At 48.1% G+C, this 16,878-nt stretch overlaps 10 protein-coding genes across 10 annotated transcripts; 2 read left to right on the top strand and 8 right to left on the bottom strand.

Annotated features, from left to right (window-relative positions):
• Nucleotides 1-57: 57 nt before the first annotated feature.
• Nucleotides 58-1,765, top strand: EV420DRAFT_1271074 (argininosuccinate synthetase; the record flags this gene model as incomplete). The annotated part of the gene is made up of 9 exons (XM_060467617.1): nucleotides 58-106; nucleotides 165-244; nucleotides 300-359; nucleotides 411-476; nucleotides 529-611; nucleotides 669-778; nucleotides 838-1,493; nucleotides 1,542-1,642; nucleotides 1,693-1,765. The coding sequence occupies 9 exons, from the start codon at nucleotides 58-60 to the stop codon at nucleotides 1,763-1,765; spliced, it is 1,278 nt and encodes a 425-aa protein (XP_060330155.1).
• A 218-nt stretch (nucleotides 1,766-1,983) lies between these two features.
• Nucleotides 1,984-3,155, bottom strand: EV420DRAFT_482861 (uncharacterized protein). Its single transcript, XM_060482331.1, has 4 exons — nucleotides 2,901-3,155; nucleotides 2,735-2,852; nucleotides 2,598-2,679; nucleotides 1,984-2,547 (listed from the first exon to the last, which is right to left on the bottom strand). Exons 1-4 carry the CDS (start codon nucleotides 3,033-3,035, stop codon nucleotides 2,295-2,297), a joined length of 588 nt encoding a protein of 195 aa, XP_060330154.1. The 5' UTR covers nucleotides 3,036-3,155; the 3' UTR covers nucleotides 1,984-2,294.
• A 580-nt stretch (nucleotides 3,156-3,735) lies between these two features.
• On the bottom strand, nucleotides 3,736-6,572 carry EV420DRAFT_1547731 (DHS-like NAD/FAD-binding domain-containing protein). The gene is made up of 13 exons (XM_060473358.1): nucleotides 6,169-6,572; nucleotides 6,043-6,102; nucleotides 5,817-5,899; nucleotides 5,698-5,765; nucleotides 5,537-5,640; nucleotides 5,396-5,483; nucleotides 5,306-5,340; nucleotides 5,048-5,172; nucleotides 4,644-4,937; nucleotides 4,458-4,592; nucleotides 4,287-4,328; nucleotides 4,073-4,233; nucleotides 3,736-4,014 (listed from the first exon to the last, which is right to left on the bottom strand). The coding sequence occupies exons 1-13, from the start codon at nucleotides 6,521-6,523 to the stop codon at nucleotides 3,891-3,893; spliced, it is 1,674 nt and encodes a 557-aa protein (XP_060330153.1). The 5' UTR covers nucleotides 6,524-6,572; the 3' UTR covers nucleotides 3,736-3,890.
• Nucleotides 6,573-6,638: 66 nt separating this feature from the next.
• On the top strand, nucleotides 6,639-7,933 carry EV420DRAFT_1309588 (uncharacterized protein; the record flags this gene model as incomplete). The annotated part of the gene is made up of 3 exons (XM_060468552.1): nucleotides 6,639-6,991; nucleotides 7,046-7,122; nucleotides 7,312-7,933. The coding sequence occupies exons 1-3, from the start codon at nucleotides 6,944-6,946 to the stop codon at nucleotides 7,931-7,933; spliced, it is 747 nt and encodes a 248-aa protein (XP_060330152.1). The 5' UTR covers nucleotides 6,639-6,943.
• Nucleotides 7,934-8,878: 945 nt separating this feature from the next.
• EV420DRAFT_1621006 (uncharacterized protein) lies at nucleotides 8,879-10,105 on the bottom strand (the record flags this gene model as incomplete). The annotated part of the gene is made up of 7 exons (XM_060475638.1): nucleotides 8,879-8,986; nucleotides 9,134-9,166; nucleotides 9,192-9,427; nucleotides 9,478-9,525; nucleotides 9,578-9,868; nucleotides 9,922-10,014; nucleotides 10,069-10,105. 7 exons carry the CDS (start codon nucleotides 10,103-10,105, stop codon nucleotides 8,879-8,881), a joined length of 846 nt encoding a protein of 281 aa, XP_060330151.1.
• A 494-nt stretch (nucleotides 10,106-10,599) lies between these two features.
• On the bottom strand, nucleotides 10,600-11,655 carry EV420DRAFT_1271342 (Endonuclease/exonuclease/phosphatase; the record flags this gene model as incomplete). The annotated part of the gene is made up of 2 exons (XM_060467632.1): nucleotides 10,600-10,829; nucleotides 10,899-11,655. 2 exons carry the CDS (start codon nucleotides 11,653-11,655, stop codon nucleotides 10,600-10,602), a joined length of 987 nt encoding a protein of 328 aa, XP_060330150.1.
• Nucleotides 11,656-11,797: 142 nt separating this feature from the next.
• On the bottom strand, nucleotides 11,798-12,964 carry EV420DRAFT_1687760 (dienelactone hydrolase endo-1,3,1,4-beta-D-glucanase; the record flags this gene model as incomplete). Its single annotated transcript, XM_060479302.1, has 8 exons — nucleotides 12,895-12,964; nucleotides 12,810-12,836; nucleotides 12,632-12,753; nucleotides 12,535-12,570; nucleotides 12,424-12,483; nucleotides 12,242-12,374; nucleotides 12,101-12,192; nucleotides 11,798-12,046 (listed from the first exon to the last, which is right to left on the bottom strand). The coding sequence occupies exons 1-8, from the start codon at nucleotides 12,920-12,922 to the stop codon at nucleotides 11,798-11,800; spliced, it is 747 nt and encodes a 248-aa protein (XP_060330149.1). The 5' UTR covers nucleotides 12,923-12,964.
• Nucleotides 12,965-13,032: 68 nt separating this feature from the next.
• EV420DRAFT_1547693 (dienelactone hydrolase endo-1,3,1,4-beta-D-glucanase) lies at nucleotides 13,033-15,093 on the bottom strand. Its single transcript, XM_060473357.1, has 11 exons — nucleotides 15,071-15,093; nucleotides 14,864-15,017; nucleotides 14,586-14,805; nucleotides 14,504-14,530; nucleotides 14,322-14,443; nucleotides 14,231-14,266; nucleotides 14,124-14,183; nucleotides 13,939-14,071; nucleotides 13,795-13,886; nucleotides 13,327-13,740; nucleotides 13,033-13,274 (listed from the first exon to the last, which is right to left on the bottom strand). Exons 3-10 carry the CDS (start codon nucleotides 14,611-14,613, stop codon nucleotides 13,492-13,494), a joined length of 747 nt encoding a protein of 248 aa, XP_060330148.1. The 5' UTR covers nucleotides 14,614-14,805; nucleotides 14,864-15,017; nucleotides 15,071-15,093; the 3' UTR covers nucleotides 13,033-13,274; nucleotides 13,327-13,491.
• On the bottom strand, nucleotides 14,498-15,197 carry EV420DRAFT_482577 (uncharacterized protein). Its single transcript, XM_060482330.1, has 4 exons — nucleotides 15,023-15,197; nucleotides 14,864-14,965; nucleotides 14,586-14,805; nucleotides 14,498-14,530 (listed from the first exon to the last, which is right to left on the bottom strand). Exons 1-3 carry the CDS (start codon nucleotides 15,057-15,059, stop codon nucleotides 14,675-14,677), a joined length of 270 nt encoding a protein of 89 aa, XP_060330147.1. The 5' UTR covers nucleotides 15,060-15,197; the 3' UTR covers nucleotides 14,498-14,530; nucleotides 14,586-14,674.
• A 393-nt stretch (nucleotides 15,198-15,590) lies between these two features.
• On the bottom strand, nucleotides 15,591-16,761 carry EV420DRAFT_1764770 (uncharacterized protein; the record flags this gene model as incomplete). Its single annotated transcript, XM_060480793.1, has 7 exons — nucleotides 16,686-16,761; nucleotides 16,607-16,633; nucleotides 16,431-16,552; nucleotides 16,232-16,291; nucleotides 16,040-16,172; nucleotides 15,895-15,986; nucleotides 15,591-15,839 (listed from the first exon to the last, which is right to left on the bottom strand). Exons 1-7 carry the CDS (start codon nucleotides 16,711-16,713, stop codon nucleotides 15,591-15,593), a joined length of 711 nt encoding a protein of 236 aa, XP_060330146.1. The 5' UTR covers nucleotides 16,714-16,761.
• Between the last annotated feature and the right edge of the window lie 117 nt (nucleotides 16,762-16,878).

Below are 16,878 nucleotides of genomic sequence, written 5' to 3'. Positions count from 1 at the left end.
ATTTTCATTCGACATCTTGACTCGAACCCTCATCATCTTTTCATCTGAAACTTCACAATGTCTGCAAAGTCTGGCCGAGTCTTGCTTGCGTACTCTGGAGGTCTTGGTATGTAGCGATGGGTGCCATCCTCCTTTTCAGTGATTGTAATGATGCCTCCGAACAGATACTTCATGCATTCTTGCTTGGTTGATTGAGCAGGGCTATGAAGTCTATGCTTTCATGGCTGATGTTGGCCAAGAAGAGGTCCGCTTTTCTTTTTTGTTCATCGCTGATGCTGATCCTGCAATGCTGGAAACAGGATTTCGCCGCGGCGGAGAAAAAGGCCCTCAAAGTCGGGGCGAAAAAGTTCTTTTTGGAGGTGTGAGCCTTAGAGAATATCTGATGATTTTGATGATTCCATTTCGTGTAGAACATGAAACGTGAATTCGTTACTGAACTGATTTATCCTGCAGTTCAAGCCAACTGTATCTACGAGGTAGGCACTGGTTGTCTGATATCATCGAAGATGTTAAACAGACGGATTGTAGAATGTGTACCTCCTCGGTACCTCACTCGCTCGTCCTGTCATTGCTCGTGGAATGATCGCAGTCGCTGAGCGAGAAGGTTGCGAGTAAGTAGGAACCCAAATTGTGTATTCCTATTTCGTCTCACCGTATGATCTCTTCAGTTTTGTTTCTCATGGATGCACCGGAAAAGGAAACGACCAAGTGCGTTTCGAGCTGGCATTCTATGGCCTCAAACCTGACATCAAAGTCATCGCACCCTGGCGAATTCCTGGTACGATCTCCTGAACTAAGCAATTGCGACGGAGCTGATACACCCCCGCTTTCTGATAGAATTCTACAACCGATTCGCAGGCCGCCAAGCCCTTCTAGCGTATGCTGCTGAGATGTCCATCCCCGTCACACAAACTACTGCCAAACCATGGTCGACGGATGAGAATCTGTTCCACATTTCCTACGAGGCCGGTATCCTTGAAGACCCCAACACGACACCCCCCGCTGACATGTGGAAGCTCACGACGGCCCCCGAAAATGCACCAGAGAACCCTGAGCGCCTAACCATCGAGTTCAAGGCCGGTCTTCCGGTAAAAGTCGATGTCGCCGGTGGCAAGACGTACACGGATCCCGTGGACATTTTCCTTGCCCTCAACGCGCTCGGAAGGAAGCACGGTATAGGAAGGATCGACATTGTCGAGAACAGGTTCATTGGCGTCAAATCTCGTGGATGCTACGAGTCTCCCGGGGCTACCATCCTTCGGGCTGCCCACGTCGACCTCGAGGGTCTTACCCTCGACAGGAATGTCCGTGCCTTGAGGGACCAATTTGTGACGATTGAGTTCAGTCGTATCTTGTACAACGGTCACTTCTTCACCCCAGAGAGGGAGTTTATCACCAGCGCTATTCCTGCGAGTCAGAGGACCGTCAACGGCCTTGTTAGGCTCAAGTTGTACAAGGGTGGCGTGGTCATTGAAGGCCGGGAGAGTCCTGAGGTAAGGCAACCGAATTGCAAACGGAACTCCGATCTGAAAAACATACAGGGCCTTTACGATGAGCAGCAGTCATCCATGGATGAGATGGGTGGCTTTGAGCCAACGGACACTACCGGTTTCATTCAGATCGAGTCGATCCGAATCAAAAAGTACGTCCTGTCTATACACTCTAATCATTAAATGCTAATCCGTCTATTAGATGGGCCCAAGCTAACTTGAGGAAGGGACAAGCTGGCGTCGCGCCCGAAGATGTGTACGGTAGCCGTGTGTAGATTAATGGACTGCAGAACCTTCTCGAAATCCTACAATTCTCTACTTTTGATTGTTTTGCTGCGTCATAATTCTACGTCGAATACGATAGAATTGTTCCAAGTGACGAGTCTGACGTCTATAACAGTAAAACAAGTTAGACGCGTTCAAGGAACGTGGCGTGCAAGAGCTGTGGCCTCTGGAAGGTGCGGAGCCGTATGCTGGCCATCCTAATAACAGGACATGGCGAATGGACGGCGGCCTTCAGTAGAGCGACAAGCCCTGGATGAAGCGGAATGAGACAGTGCTACCAATGAGGATTAGCCCTTCATGGTAATTGCAGAGCCTTGCATGTGAGGTGGAGCAGCCCGCGATCTGTGAATATCTATCTGATACTGGGGCTGCGCCACGATGTTGGCGGAAGGAGTTGGAGGAGATTCGGCAGGAGCTTTGTCTTTGTTGCTGGGAAGTACGACGTCGACTTTAGTGCGGGTCGGCACCTGAATCGGAGGGTAATGAAGAGTTGGACGTTTTCTAAAGCGTTGCTTGTTTTTAGTCTGGAATCAGATGTCGCGATTCTTTTCGTTTTCGAGGATCACGAGGGCGCAGCCAGGGCTCATGGTGACCAACTGAGAGTTTCGTGCTCCCACTGAATGGCAAAAGCAGCAGCGAAATGTCTGTGGATCGATGTAACCACTGGAGTCGCCGGTAGTCAAGATCTCGCCAGTAGGATGAGCGTAGAACGACACGCCGAACCTTGTGGCCACAGGCGCGTTGATGACAACCACAACTGGCGAGAAAGAGTCTGTGAAAAGCGTCAGATAGCCGACGACGCGTAGGTGGCGTGACACATACGTCCCTGAACGTAGTCCGTAGTGGTCAGGAATATCTTGCTTGAGATGGATAAACGAATGCCCCGCCTTGATGCCTTCCGTACCTGTGAACACAGAGAATAGAATCGTGAGCGCAAGTAACGAAGATCCTAGGCTTACGGATGGTCCGCCAATCTTCCCTCGTAGTGAGATAAAAAAGCTGGGAAAACGGCAATGCCATCGAGTCCCACGCGGTCTTTGCAGCGGAAGCAAGCTTTTTGGCACCGGGATGCACCCACTAGAAATTCTGAATAATAGCGACAGACATAGAGGCAATGTCACTCACCGGAATGGAATGGTGTCCACTAACTCTGACCCAAACCTTCGTTCTGTGGGTATTATATTCCTCCTTGATTTGAATGCGCTCTCTAGTATCCGTCTCTGCCAGCTCTCGAATGCCCTTCCAGTGTAAATCGGTCATATCTTGGGTTGGACAGCTATTCAAGCATTGTTCAGCGAGAGCAAGCCAAAGTCCATAGGAAACGTAACCCACAATATCCGAAACTGCCACATAACCATCCGGCTCAATGCGCACTCCGTGGTGTCTCGCACCGTGTCGCAAAAACCACGTAAGATCCTTGAATGCGAACGCCTTTCCTTCTTCCAGGACAGGATCCGGGTGCCAAACGTTCTTCCGGATGGCTGCAACAAAATACCCATCTCAGTTCGGTTCACAGGTGACAAGACAACAAAAGGGCCCCACCGAAAGGGAAGCGAGGCCGTGATAAGTTTGAAAGAAGAAGCGAAGTCGAGCTGAAGTGTCGTCTCTGGAATGGTTGTTGCAGGGGGAAAAAGACGACCCAGAAGGCGCATGAGAAATCAGGGCAGCGTCAAAGAAATTTTTGTAGAGGCCCGGCGTCATGAACAGGGCATTGTGGGGACCGGTCGCGGTCGGTCGTTGGTAGCAGTACTCGGGAAAAGTACTAGCGGGACATGATGGTCCGCGACCAAGTGACGTTTTCGGTTGAAAAACTCGGGAGGTCACGGTGACGCGCTGGCACGCGTCCCATGTACCTTATTCCCACCTCGCCTTGATAATTTCTTTGGATACTTCTAAAGATATTCTGTGGTATACTCGCAGCTAAACAACCTTTAGTTTCACGACTTTCTCCAGTCAGAAATTTTTGTGAATAATCTTGGCCCTCACATTGGCTGTCGGGATTAGCTTCCGCACCCTGTGCCTCGTGGTATGGATAAAAACATAAAAAGACTACATCCTATACACCATACAGCGCACAATATCGTCCGAGATCGTCTACCTCTAAATGAATACATATCATATCTTCATCTTCTTCGCATTTCTCGCCTCGAGCACACCTCGTCCCTCTGCATGATCTATCTCTAGCTCAAGATCACGAAGCCACTTTCCTCCCTCAGCGCCTTCAAATAACCACACATGGCTATGGCCACACACCATCAGCTATCGAAACGATGTAACATGGGAAGAGCCAAAAATACCTGTCGCCGACTCTCTCAGGCTCTTCTATATCTGGCGGTCCCATTGACGGTCGCTTCTTCATGTTTCGCGGCGTCAGTGTTACCGGCAACGGAGGAAGCTCCCAATCCAGCTCGGAACATAGGTGATTGATGATCGTATCGGCGTTACCCAGAAGCACAATCTACATGCAGCGCTCATTGTAAGTTCGCCGGTGCAACAGGAGGCAACACATACATCTGGATTTATATGTTTGATAGGAGTCTTGTTGATGAGGATCTGTTCGTTTCATTTCGTCATCTCTTGTCTTCAAACCTTTTCGGCATCACGTACTTGTGGAATAGAATGAGGGATATGTGCTATAAGAGGATTAGTATCAGTTACCGAGATGGATGACGGATAGGACACACATAATAGATCGGCAACTGGTGACACTTTCAAAGAGGTTCCAATGACGAGCAATAAATCTAGTTGTGTCCGATCGGCGTCGACTGCGCGGTCGAACTGGTCAGACAACTTCTCCCCAAAGAATGTGATGTCAGGCTAATATGCGGACTCAATATGTAGGACCAACGGAGACACAAAGTTGCGAACCTTCATAATGCCCGGGGGATATTCTGGACCATCACTCTCATCCGAAACATCGCTGTCCCACTGCCCCTTGGCCTTCTTCTTGCTGGTCCTCTTCTTCTTCTTGGGAAGCGATGTTGAAGGGTTGCACTCTGGGCACAGAGGAACTTTTTTCTTCATAATCTCGGCCTCAATTGCTGTTCCGGGTACCTTCCTTCGACATTCAAGGCAGCTAGCCGTGGCGAAAGAGCCATGACATTGCAGGACGTTTTGCACGCCTGCTTTTGTTTCTAGGGTGTCAATGTTTTGGGTATAGTTCTGAAGAGAAATTAGCCAAATACAAATAAATGTAAAGCTGTTTTTACACGAAGAAGCTGTTGTGTAAAATTAAGAGCCGAGACAAACACAGCTGCAGGGAAACTACTCACTTTGCCTTTGTCTTCTATGAGCTTGATGAAGCGATGACATGGCGAGGGCATGAAATTGGCTGGGTATATCTGACTATGAAACGTGCGTGTTAAGATGTCTTCATAAACGAGAACGACAGATGAACCTAGCAAAAGAACTATACACCGTGGTTCAGGACCTTGGAGGCGACAAAAGAAACATAGAAAGCGACACACTAAAAAACTTGAAAACGTTTAGTACAACTTGCGTACGCAGGAATAAGACACGGATGTCCACACCATTCGGAAACTCTCGAAAGTATTTGATATCGAACCTGGAACGATATGAGAGCGTGCTCGTTTAGTCGGGCGGGTGTACCGTCTACGTACATCTGTTGCGGATCGTCAAGCTTGTATTCTCCCAGGGACGCGTACAACCCATTCCGCGATCGGAAATCTGGGATGCCACACGAAACACCTATGAAACCGAGATGAGCCTCATGGACCAGAGTTGAGCAGAAGGTGAATTACTTATTCCTGCTCCGGTCAAGATGAGTATTCTCTTGCTGTTGCGTATAAGATTAACAGCATCTTTGATGGTGTTATACTCCGGCAGCTTATCCCGATTACGGAGCCTGTACGTGAATGACATGACACCCATCACTTTCGGGTCAAAGTAAACCAAGACCTACTCTCGTGACATTGCCACACGGAGGAAGTACAAGAGTGTTCTCTGACTGACATTTCTTAGTTCCGGGACCTACAAGCGAGATGAGCTAGGTGCAATCCATCATTCAGAATAAATCCATACAAGATCGATTCCAAAAGCAAGTAGAAGCTTCGGAATAGGTATGCACTGCGTATTGACAAGCCTGTCAATGAAAATAGCCATTCCTGAGAGAGAACGAGTTAAGATTTGAGCAAATTCCGAGGATTGATAGAAGACGGTCGTCCGGACCATTATACGCCGACGCCAAGTTCAGCGGGACGGTCCGGGACAAGGTTAATTAAGATGGCACTGAAATAAAATCACTCACCGCGTTCCTTCAAAAGAACGAGGAATTCTCGTCTCTCTTTTTGACTCCAAATCTGACGACCTGGATATAATGTGGTCAAGACAAAGTGCGCCATACATCAATACATGATATATGAGGTGTAATTACCTTCATCCATAGAATAGAGGGCAGAAATATCGAGTTCATAGAGAGCATCGATATCTAGCGTTGACAGGTCATTCGCACCCTGTATATGGGCCCCGGCACTTGATTCGTCTTGTCCTTCGAGACGTTCTTGTAGAAGTTGGAGTAATTCCATCAAGGTATCGGACTCAATGTCGATGTCTTCAGCAGCCTCGAGGAAAGCCTTGAGCTGGAGAACACATAAATCCACTGGAGACGCGTCGAGCGTTGTCGAAGAGGCAATTCCTGACACCAGCGAGGGTCGGTCCGGATGATAATCTAATGCGGGGACCGCTGATGAGGTAGCATGGTTAACGGCGGGCTCGAAGGAATAATTCATGCGCAAGAATATGTTCCAGGGTCTTCGGAGATGGTGGAAAGAGGACAAGGTGCGTTTGCTGCATTTGTTTGGCAAGCGAGTAGCTTGCAAATAAGTTTTCAATTATAAGCAACCAAGTTCCGTTGAATGCTTTGTATGCGGCCGGCGTCAACCATGGCGGACAGAACGTTCTCTGGACGGCTTAGCTTGCTATAAAAGACCAATGCTGCGATCCTGCATTTGCTACTAAAAGTTTCCGCCCGCGCGCCTTGCTTGATCTTCGCCGGCCTCTTACAGTTCTGTTCAACTGTTCGTATCAACCCATTCTAGAAAAGAGGTCCCCGCATCCGTTGCAACGTCCGTCTTGGCTTTCTCTCCTTTATAATAATCCCGCTTCGTCTAAGCGGCACACATACAAGAAGACGGATATTTAGCAATCTCATGGCGACCCCATTTTATACATTCAACTCTTCTGGAACTAGTATCAACGTAGGCCACATCATTGTCCGATTTAGAGTATTTTCCTCATTATGGACGATGTAGTATGCATGGCCTGAGGGCCTCACAGGAATTGAGCGAATTGCTCTAGCTTCCCAAGGCGACCTTCAACGCGTACTCAGGTGAACTCTCTTCCGGCATTTCCCGATCCCCATTCCGCGACTAGTAAATCAGATTATAATTATTGGAGAGCAGATAGAATTGTTCTGACATATTTTTCGGTAACCAATGTCTGCTATTCACAATTCTCTCTTCACCTTTGGCATAATTTCCTTTCCACGTCGTATCTTTTCGCTAACACATGTCCCTAGTGCCTTCTTCGCGCGTCCCATACAAATCGACCCTGTATATTCCCATACCCAACTCGCCCTATCTTCCGACCTTCCAAAGGTCACGCTCGAGCTCCCAAATTCCAAAGTCATAGACTCCGCTTCTCCCGAATCTCCCATAACACAAACGCGGAAGGTCTTCCTACAATGCGCCGGAAAGACTGTATGCACCGCGACCTCCACTATTCGCATGACATCCCCGCGAGCTGCCAATCTCGTTCTCGTAGACAAGTACCCGATTGGACAGACGTTCCGCATGTTGGGCCAACAACCCGCTTTTGAACTCTTGGGCGTTGAATTTGGTAGACCACCAAAATCCACGGATAAAGAAGGGTATGATGATGATGTCGAAGAGGAGCAGCTATGGAGAAGATATCGTCTGTCTGTGGAGGGCTTCGAGGCGGAGATTTTAGAGGTGTTTCCTTCTCGTGACATGTTTAGCCGCGGGACAGACTGGTTATATGATTCACCAGATTCCGGACCTGGATCCGCAATTTGCGCCGTTTCGCATATGTGGATAATGTTCATTCTTTTCGTGGTACTTTTCATGGCACTGATTGCTATTAGCCTTGCATTTACTAGTATACCTGCAGACTTCGTCTAATCATTATAATATACATTAGAAATAGAAGATATGTATGCGTAGAGATCAAATTTCTCTGGCTTGTTTCATGAACTCACTACTGTTTTATGCATCATAAGAAGCCGTATGCCCATCTCACCCTCCCAAAGGAATAAGTAAACTATACATCATACCCGTCGCCCCGGAAAATGCAGATGGCTAATCCCATTCCGGGGTAAATGTTTCAATATGCTTCCCACCATTCCCTCCATCTTCGCACCATTCTCAATCGTGACCAACAGTCCATGCAATAGAGGTCTTCCCGTCTTTCGCCGTCCATCATCTGTCCTCATTTCCTCATATGGACCCTCACCACCTTCGGGATACACCCAGAACATAACACCGGATTGCAATCTCCGCGTATCAGGATTTATCATCCCGTGGCGCAGAATATATTGCGAGATTGCCCTCCCCTCGTCAATAGTAGGCACCTCATCCAACTCGAAAGTCGTTAGCATGGCGGAAATCAAGTTCAGTGTCGGCGGGCTCGATAAAATGTCGGATGGACTAGTGGATGTGGCGGTAGTACTTGGCCATCCGGCAGGTAATTGAGAACCGACGTTATGCGCCATATTACTGCTAGTACAGAATAAGCTTTAGAAACACAGTTCGACAGTGATTGTAATGCTTACTTTGAGTTATTTTGATGGAAGAGTTTAAATCGTAGCAGGCTTGTGGGGATGTGGGGACAATATTGGAGTGCAGGAACATTGAGTCTTATAACTGATTTATGGAAGTCTCGGGACCGCCATGGTCACTATTTGATGGTGAGATTCTCAGTCCAGTGTCGCGCTGGTGTCACTTCAGGCCATGCGGGCATCTCGAAATTGCAATGAATGACCTCAATCGAGACCGATATCAAAATATAAAGGACATCAATGCATCATTTCCTCACCCGGGATCAAAAATGAGATATCAAAATTTCGGCTACAAACCATCAAAAATCACGTACTGTACTTGATAGTTTTCAGTGTTCACTGCCTTGTCTGCCTTATACAGACGACGATCGTCTTTGGTATGATTCAGCCATATGGTCTGATTAATCAAATATAACATTCGGTGGTAATGATACAGGTTTCGGGGTGCCCTAACAGTGACCAAAGCAATGCGCTGACATGTTACACAACGAAGGCCTATAAGAACAATGAGATGGAGGAGAAGCGATGCGAAACAGATACATACCCCGTTGACACGAATGTTTTGGCCATTTACCCACTGAGCCGCCGGGCTGGCAAGGAACGAAACAACAGGAGCAATTCTCTTCCGGCTGACCCAGCTTGTTGCTAGGGTTTTGGGAGGCGATCATGTCGATCACCTTCTGGGGCTTGCCAGCACGGAACAGGTCGGTGTCGACAGGTCCTGGTGAGATAGTGTTGACAGTCATGCCCCGAGCACCGAGATCTTTTGCGAGGACACGCGATGCCTGTTCCACGGCGCCCTTTGAGATAACGTAGCACAGGGCGTTAGGAAGAACGGCTATAAGGGTCGGTTAGCTGTAGCATATTTTAGGGGATGACAAGGCTTACCAGAGGCGGCGGTCAAGGAGGAGGAAAAGAAGATGATGCGTCCACCGGCTGTGAAATCAATCAAAAATTGATGGCTGGGAATGTCATAATGAGAACGTACGAGAAGGGAGGACTTGGGAGGCTGCCTTTGCCAAAAACAAGGGCCCTTTGACGTTGGCGTTGATATGGTTATCGAAGAACGTCTCGTCGATGTCAGCGAGAGGCTTGCTGCCCATGATTCCGGCATTCAGGACGAGGATATCAAGCTTTCCAAATGCCTTGATGGTCTCGTCCAGTAGATGCTTTCCACCGGCGATGGTTGATGCATCAGCTTTAATTGCAGCGGCGTTGCCTTTGCCCTTGGACTTGATTTCAGATACGAGCTCCTGAGCGGGCTTTGCGCTGTTGACATCTAGATGGATCGTAAGGTACACTGCTTGCGATGCATAGCCGATAAAGACGCACAGTTAATGACGACGCTAGCACCTTCGTCTGCAAGACGCTTGGCGATAGCTGCACCGATACCACGGGACGATCCCGTAACGAGCGCGACTTTGCCTGCACGATGTCAAGGTCAGAATATTGCACATACACATCGTCATGAGGACCTACCAGAGAGCGAGGTAGTGAAGGTAGAGGAAGGGGCCATTGTGCTGAGTGCTGATTTGGCGATAACGGATGTTGATTTGACGGGAGAATGAGATGTCCGGAAGAGGCGGTGGAGAAGGCTTTTTGAATGATGGGCCAGTTTAAATTTGTTGGATGTCGTTGTCGGATTGGATGGCTTTTATAGCATCCACGAACCCAATTGGCCGCGTCATTCCGATTCGTTAGTAGGGATCCACAAATATACACGGTGGATGCCTCTCCCCAGGCGGCAGAATAGTGGGAGTTGATGGTAAAGTGACCCACTAATTTCCGATGTCATGTGGTGGCAGTGCTCAGGGGAATATATCGGTATGCTCAACTTGAAGTTACGACCAAGCTATGGTACTACAAAAAGGTGGTTTAATAATATAGATGGTGGTACTCTACTGAATGCAAGCAATCGTTGTTTTGTCTACATAACAAAGTCTGACAGGAATCTAATTCGTTTTGTTTTTAGACTCGTCACTGTACATATGCTTGAAGCAAGGAATACTATTACGCCTCATGGATGTCCACCAGGATTCCGCAGTGATCACTCCAGTAAAGTGCTTCGTCATCTAAATTCAATGTCTGGCACGGAAGCACTCGCATCTGTACAAGGGACATTCCTTCGGCCGTGACGGTAGTATTATTCTCTCCGTCCAAAGCGGAATTGCGAAGAAGTGCTGCACGATCAAGCCGCCCTGGGGGAAAGGGTTCTTCGATCTGTACGCCCCATGTTTCCCCTCTTTCGCCTTCGTCTTCAAGTATATTTCTTCTCCCATCATCATCTCGATGTCCTGCGGCCGTTAGACCATGGGCAATAGAATTGCTAACAGCAACTTTCCATGCATCCAATAAACCTAGCTCGCCGATCAGACTCTGATCTGCCGGTGTGATGGCATTGAAGTCGCCCATAATGATACCCGAGCCTGCTGCACGAAGGTAGTCAGCAGAAATGGCAAGTTGGGTGGGTCGGAAAGGGGGATTGATGACCAACGAATCAAGGTGGACATTGATGACACGAAAAAGCTTTGATGTGCGTGATGGCGAATGTAGGTGGATGTCGCAGCACAAGGCGTCACGATTCATGTGCGAGCGGTAGGGGATACGATAGACAGTAATAGGCGTGAAAGACGCGTGTCCTTTACGCAACAAGGTGATGCTCCCAAATGAGGTGCTGTCACTGTGCGTTCTCCAGCAACTAGTGTCGACGTCAGTCAGATAGTAATTCAATCGGACCCATGGATTGTTGGTGAGCGCAGACAAGGCATGATGGGATACTTCTTGAAGGAGAAGAATTTCGGGTTCCATACTAGATTCTGTGAGGGAAGCGAGAAGAGCTGTAAGTCGCTGAGATGGATGGGGAGAATTAGAATCCACGTTGCACGACACGATACGCAAAGACGGTGGATGTCGCGCCTCGGACGCGTTGCCTTCGTTTGGGCTACAAGGGAGCCATTTGCCATTCGTATACTCGTAGAGACACTGAAATACTGGATCCTCGGTCCCTGGAGGAAAAGGTGTTTCGTATTGATATGAGATCCATTTAGCTCTGAGAGCTCGAAACATGACAGTAGGAAATAAGAAGATAGGGGCTTATTGGTGGTGGGCACAAATTCCGGCATTCCCCGCAACACCAACACCCCGAATCCTTCCTTCCTCATATATCATACGCAACTCATGCACTGGACTACTATTACATCGTATAAAGCTACAGATAGCTTCGGAACCATTGGGCAGCTGCCTTAAAAGCCCCCTCCTTCCCGGCCTTGACCTTAGGATCGCTTATATCGCCACGAACAGCGAATCCATGCGTACAGCCCTCCCAGTATTCACGCTTGTACCCCGGAGAGAACTTGGCAAACAACTCATCGGTTTTCTCGTGAATTTCCTTTGGGAACATCTGATCGATCGTGCAGCTATCAATGAGAAGGGGCGCTTTGACGGTAGTGGCATATTTCTGTCAACGAAAATAGGTGAGTAAGTTAATTTATGGACAAGAGGGCACACTCACCTCGAAATCATCAGGGAATTTGAGAAGGGATGGGTGAGATACGACGGCTACTTTGAGAACATCTTCAAAGGCCAGATCGAAGACGTAGCGACCTTGCCACAACTCAGTACTTGGAGAAAGCAACCATAGCCGTTCGCGTACCTCCGAAGCAGTAACCAGTAGCGCCGAATTCTATTACTCCAGAGTCTTTCAAAGCAGCGACGACCTTATCCAAAGGAGGGCGAGTATGTGCGGGTGAATGGTTAGGCAACCATTTTGCGAAGTCGAATGTCCTCTGTGCTGGCGTTAGGTTTGTATTTGTATGAAAAGTCCGTGGTTCATACACCAGGTTCCAAAGCATCAGCAGGTACAGGGTCGCCGTTAAAATAGTCGGGTATGATGGTCTTAGAATGACGGTGAGCTCCTCGATGTGTATACTGTTGCGCTGGAAATACCTTATACCCATTCTTAGCGAAATCATCTGCAAGCAGCTGGTTTGGTTCACCATTAGTTTAACATGCACAATGAATGATACGCCGGATATGGACGCACCTGATTATTCGGGAGAGTTATCCCGAAAGCGTCTGGCAAGAACAGAATAACTTTGTTGTTGGGGTACTCCCCCGCAGGAGTAGCAACATAGCATTCTACTCCGCCGATCTGCTCAATTTTACCTATAGGAATGTCATTCATAACTCCCCCATGTTTGGGCTACAGATTGTAGTATTACCGGTCGGAGTACCCTCGTGAGTGACACCTGGTAAGTCAAGAATCAGCAATGCACCGCATACTTGGTCAATGAAGACAGTACCGACCTGAGATACAGTCCTTGCAGAGACTCATGGAAGCTAAGACGAGAGGGAACCGAATGAATCATTGAATGGGGCTCACTTTATAAGTCGGCTTTGTAAGTCTGCTTCCTGTTGTCAGCCACTCTTACTAATGGTTAATAGTGCCCAATAGCCCTTCGTTGCTAACGCATGTATTCCCGGGAGATTTTGATGGCTGGCTCACTAGTCTTCCCATGGTTTCAAAACATTATGAGAAAGTCTGCGTTTACAGTGGATTGCGTATTTTCCTCCATTCGTTGAAAATGTAGGCCAACGATGACCGGTCACCTACTACTTGAGTTTGTCTCTAAGAAGTCACCTGTAATGATGTTCTCTGAAGACCGGTTAAATGTGGTATTTATGACCTATCGCAGTTTCGTCAGCGATGGCTCCTGTAAGTCCGAAGGTATAACGTACGTGACGCCTCATAAGGTACACTTTAAGTACCTCAGATACAGTCTTTGCTGAATGCAATGGCTGGGGGTAATGCTTTACAAGATATTCTTAAATCCCCCAACTATATACGTACATGTACATACGTGACCGGCCACCTCATCTTTGCAACTTACATATAGAATAAATTCATAAGTAGTTAAGGAGCCACTGGGCCGCGGCCTTAAAGGCACCCTCCTTCCCAGCCTTGACCTGAGGATTGCTCAAATCGCCACGCACAGCAAATCCATGTGTACAGCCCTCCCAGTATTCACGCTTGTACCCCGGGGAGAACTTAGCAAATAACTCATCAGTTTTCTCGTGAATTTCCTGTGGGAACATCTGATCGAACGTGCAGCTGTTGATCAGCAGGGGCGCTTTAGTAGTCGCAGCATATTTCTGTGTAGATGGATCGGATCAATGTCCAAGCGAAGCCTGAAAGTATGCACAGACCTCGAAATCATCAGGGAACTTAAGTAAAGATGGATGAGATACGACGGCAGCCTTGAGAACGCCGTCGAAGGCGAGGTCAAATACATAACGAGCTGTGCCGTGCGTTCACAACTGAGAAGAAGGCGACGGTAGTTATTCGCGTACCTCCGAAGCAGTATCCAGTAGCGCCAAAGTCTGTTACTCCAGACTCCTTCAACGCAGCGACGACCTTATCCAAAGGAGGGCGAGTATGGGCAGGAGTATGGTTAACAAACCAACTGGGAAGATCAAATGATTTCTATCTCCGGGTGTAAGACAAAATGTTATAAACGAATGCCGATGAAACATACGCCAGGGCCCATAGCATCAGCAGAGACAGCATCCCCGTTCAGGTAGTCGGGAATGACAGTCTGGACAACAGTGAGTCGCACAACGCGTCTGTTGGTATGACAATTACCTTCATACCGTTTTTAGCGAAATCATCGGCAAGGAGCTTATTTACACCGCGTGAGCCTGTGAGCACACAATGGAAAACACGAAAATCTCACCTGTGCATTTGGAAGAATGATTCCGAAGATATCCGGCAAGAAGAGAATGACCTTGTCCTTAGGATACTCCACGGTGGGTGTTGCGACGTAGCATTCCACACCACCAATTTGTTCAATTTTGCCTGCGGGAAGGATGCTCGTAATCATGTCCTTATCTTCCGACAAAATATGGTGCTACGTACCTGTAGGAATACCCTCGTGGGTGACGCCTAAAAGCTTGAAAATCAGCTTCACCAGACAAGTAGCTGTGATAACAGCGCAGACCTGAGACACAATCCTTGCAGAAACTCATGGCTGGGAACGGTGATGTGGAAGATAAGATGGATACGACCAGCGCTTTATAACAGACTCGATCATCGTACCCATGGCCCGGCTAAATATACCTTGAGTGCCCGGCCGAAAACGTCATTCAACGATCTCGGACGGAACCCCGGAAGACGGGTGGCTACGCGTTTTGGCTGTATGTAACCACAGTGGGTGAGAGCTGTTGTTGTCATTGGCTCGTAGATAGGTCAGCGAACCGGGAATGGTGAAGGACCTACCCGAATTGGCGAGCAATGGGGATATGCGCCTGTGCATCATTATTGCGTGCTCCAATATCTCCTTATACATAACATGTACTATAAGATTACCGGCGGCACACCCTTCCATCATCCATTCATTATGTCAGGAAGTAAAAATGGACTGAAGAGATTACTTACAATGAAAACACTTAGCCCAAAGGAACCAATAGAACATGTGAGCCTGACCTGTTTTTTCTTGATCGTGAACTTTGAGCTGTGTTGGAAAACGGGGTATCGGTTCGTTCCCAGTGTCACATGCACGGTAGCAAGCCAATAGTATTGCGCTTGGCTGAGCTCTGCAAACGCATGAGGATCTACCCCAAAGTACCTACTTTTATACTAAATGTACTTTTACTAGAATGTTCCACGCTTTTCCTAAGACTTCTACCTTAATAATCTTCGGCATGATGCCGGATTGCCAAATCCCAACAAGCTGAAAAAGAAATCCCTCCCAATGTCATCAACCTCAGGTTATGCATCGGGACTTCACTTCCTAAGAGGGTGAAAGCATTGTTGGGTGTCAGCTTCACAAAGATTGAGTAGGTTCTTGCCGTCAAGATACGAGCAAACGAGTAAAACGAATGGAGGATGCACATAAAAGATGTTCAGGGTCTAAGTAGTACATTATGAGACTCCCTTGAAAATGGTTGTGAAGAGAACGATATCGTATGAGCCTCTCACCATCGACGTCATGCCCAGTTTCCGTTTACAAATACTCCAAAAACCATTTGGCAGCCGCCCTGAATGATCCTTCTTTCCCAGCCTTAACCTTCGGGTCACTCAAATCGCCTCTAACTGCGAATCCGTGCTTGCACCCCTCGAAGTACTCTCGCTTATATCCTGATTCGAACTTGGAGAAGACTTGGTCTACTTTATCGTGGATTTCCAATGGTAATCCTTGATCGATCTCACAGCTGTTGATAAGAAGTGGCGCCTTAACATCGTTGGCGTATTTCTACGAGTTGGGGATGTCAGGTCACGCAATAAATGGAAGCACGTAGATGACAAACCTCGAAATCTTCAGGGAACGCAAGCCGGGATGGGTGGGATATCACGGAAACGGAGATGATGCCATCGAAAGCAAGATCAAAAACATAACGCGCTGTGGTCCGTGAATATCAACAAACAGGAAATGTGCCAGAAGAAAAACCGCACCTCCAAAACAGTATCCACTTGCACCGAAGTCAGTAACACCAGTTTCTTTCAACGCGGCGGTGACCTTGTCTAGAGGAGGACGAGTTTGAGCGGGACCATGCGCAGCTACCCACCCATCCCTGTCAAACAGATGCTACAAAGATGACTGAGTTAAGCTGGGAATGGAGGGAGACAAGATCTACGCACACGTACTGCAGGTTCCATGGCGTGGGCTGGTATAGGATCACCAAAGAAGAGGTCAGGTATGATCGTCTGGGTCAGTGGAATCAGCACACTCCGCAGATGTCACAACCCGCACCACATGCCTTCAGTCCGGTCCGTGCGAAATCATCAGCCAACAGCTGGGATCTTGTTAGCAGCGCGAATCAGGGCCCTTGTTCGAATCAAGTACCTTGTTGTTAACGAGCGGGATACCAAACACGTCCGTCAAGAGGAGGATGACTTTGTTTTTCGGATAATCTCCCGCAGGAGTAGCAACATAGCGGTCGACACCTCCGATCTGTTCCAACGTACCTAGGAAGCATGATTTTGTCAATCAGCCCTCGGGTCCAAAGTGTTATAATGTACCTGTTGGAGTTCCTTCGTGAGTGACGCCTGGGCAACTAGCATCAGTCCTATTTTTAAAGAACTCCAGAGCAGACTGTACCGGCAAAGCAATCGTCGCAATGTTGCATAGCTGAGAATGATGGGGTAGAAGGTTGGTAGAAGGCTGCGCTTGGAACAGCTTTTATATCATCCACGGTGCTAAATTTAGCGCAAGTAAGCCAAATAACCCCTGCATTTGACCTTCAAGGTCAGCGCGTCTATCGTCGTCAGGCCCCTTTGGTCGCGTAGAATGA

Source organism: Desarmillaria tabescens (genome assembly GCF_030435595.1).
Source record: "Desarmillaria tabescens strain CCBAS 213 chromosome Unknown EV420scaffold_20, whole genome shotgun sequence".
NCBI lineage: Eukaryota > Fungi > Basidiomycota > Agaricomycetes > Agaricales > Physalacriaceae > Desarmillaria > Desarmillaria tabescens.
The sequence above is the reverse complement of the archived record's forward strand: the minus strand, read 5'-3'. Positions and strand labels throughout refer to the sequence as shown.

What these genes read in the sequence shown, in the direction of transcription:
- EV420DRAFT_1547731 (XM_060473358.1), bottom strand. Translation starts at nt 6,523, where the DNA reads ATGAATTATTCCTTCGAGCCCGCCGTTAACCATGCTACCTCATCAGCG. An exon ending in TCATAGAAGACAAAGGCAAA is followed by an intron (nt 4,938 to 5,047) that starts GTGAGTAGTTTC and finishes ATTTCTCTTCAG; the next exon opens with AACTATACCCAAAACATTGA. An exon ending in CAGTTGCCGATCTATTATGT is followed by an intron (nt 4,329 to 4,457) that starts GTGTCCTATCCG and finishes TGAAACGAACAG; the next exon opens with ATCCTCATCAACAAGACTCC.
- EV420DRAFT_482577 (XM_060482330.1), bottom strand. Translation starts at nt 15,059, where the DNA reads ATGTTCTATTGGTTCCTTTGGGCTAAGTGTTTTCATT. An exon ending in TTGGGCTAAGTGTTTTCATT is followed by an intron (nt 14,966 to 15,022) that starts GTAAGTAATCTC and finishes GGATGATGGAAG; the next exon opens with GGTGTGCCGCCGGTAATCTT. An exon ending in CCCATTGCTCGCCAATTCGG is followed by an intron (nt 14,806 to 14,863) that starts GTAGGTCCTTCA and finishes TGACAACAACAG; the next exon opens with CTCTCACCCACTGTGGTTAC.
- EV420DRAFT_1547693 (XM_060473357.1), bottom strand. Translation starts at nt 14,613, where the DNA reads ATGAGTTTCTGCAAGGATTGTGTCTCAG. An exon ending in TCATTCTTCCAAATGCACAG is followed by an intron (nt 14,267 to 14,321) that starts GTGAGATTTTCG and finishes GGTGTAAATAAG; the next exon opens with CTCCTTGCCGATGATTTCGC. An exon ending in TCGCTAAAAACGGTATGAAG is followed by an intron (nt 14,184 to 14,230) that starts GTAATTGTCATA and finishes ACTGTTGTCCAG; the next exon opens with ACTGTCATTCCCGACTACCT.
- EV420DRAFT_482861 (XM_060482331.1), bottom strand. Translation starts at nt 3,035, where the DNA reads ATGACCGATTTACACTGGAAGGGCATTCGAGAGCTGGCAGAGACGGAT. An exon ending in GTGGACACCATTCCATTCCG is followed by an intron (nt 2,853 to 2,900) that starts GTGAGTGACATT and finishes CAGAATTTCTAG; the next exon opens with TGGGTGCATCCCGGTGCCAA. An exon ending in GGAAGATTGGCGGACCATCC is followed by an intron (nt 2,680 to 2,734) that starts GTAAGCCTAGGA and finishes CTGTGTTCACAG; the next exon opens with GTACGGAAGGCATCAAGGCG.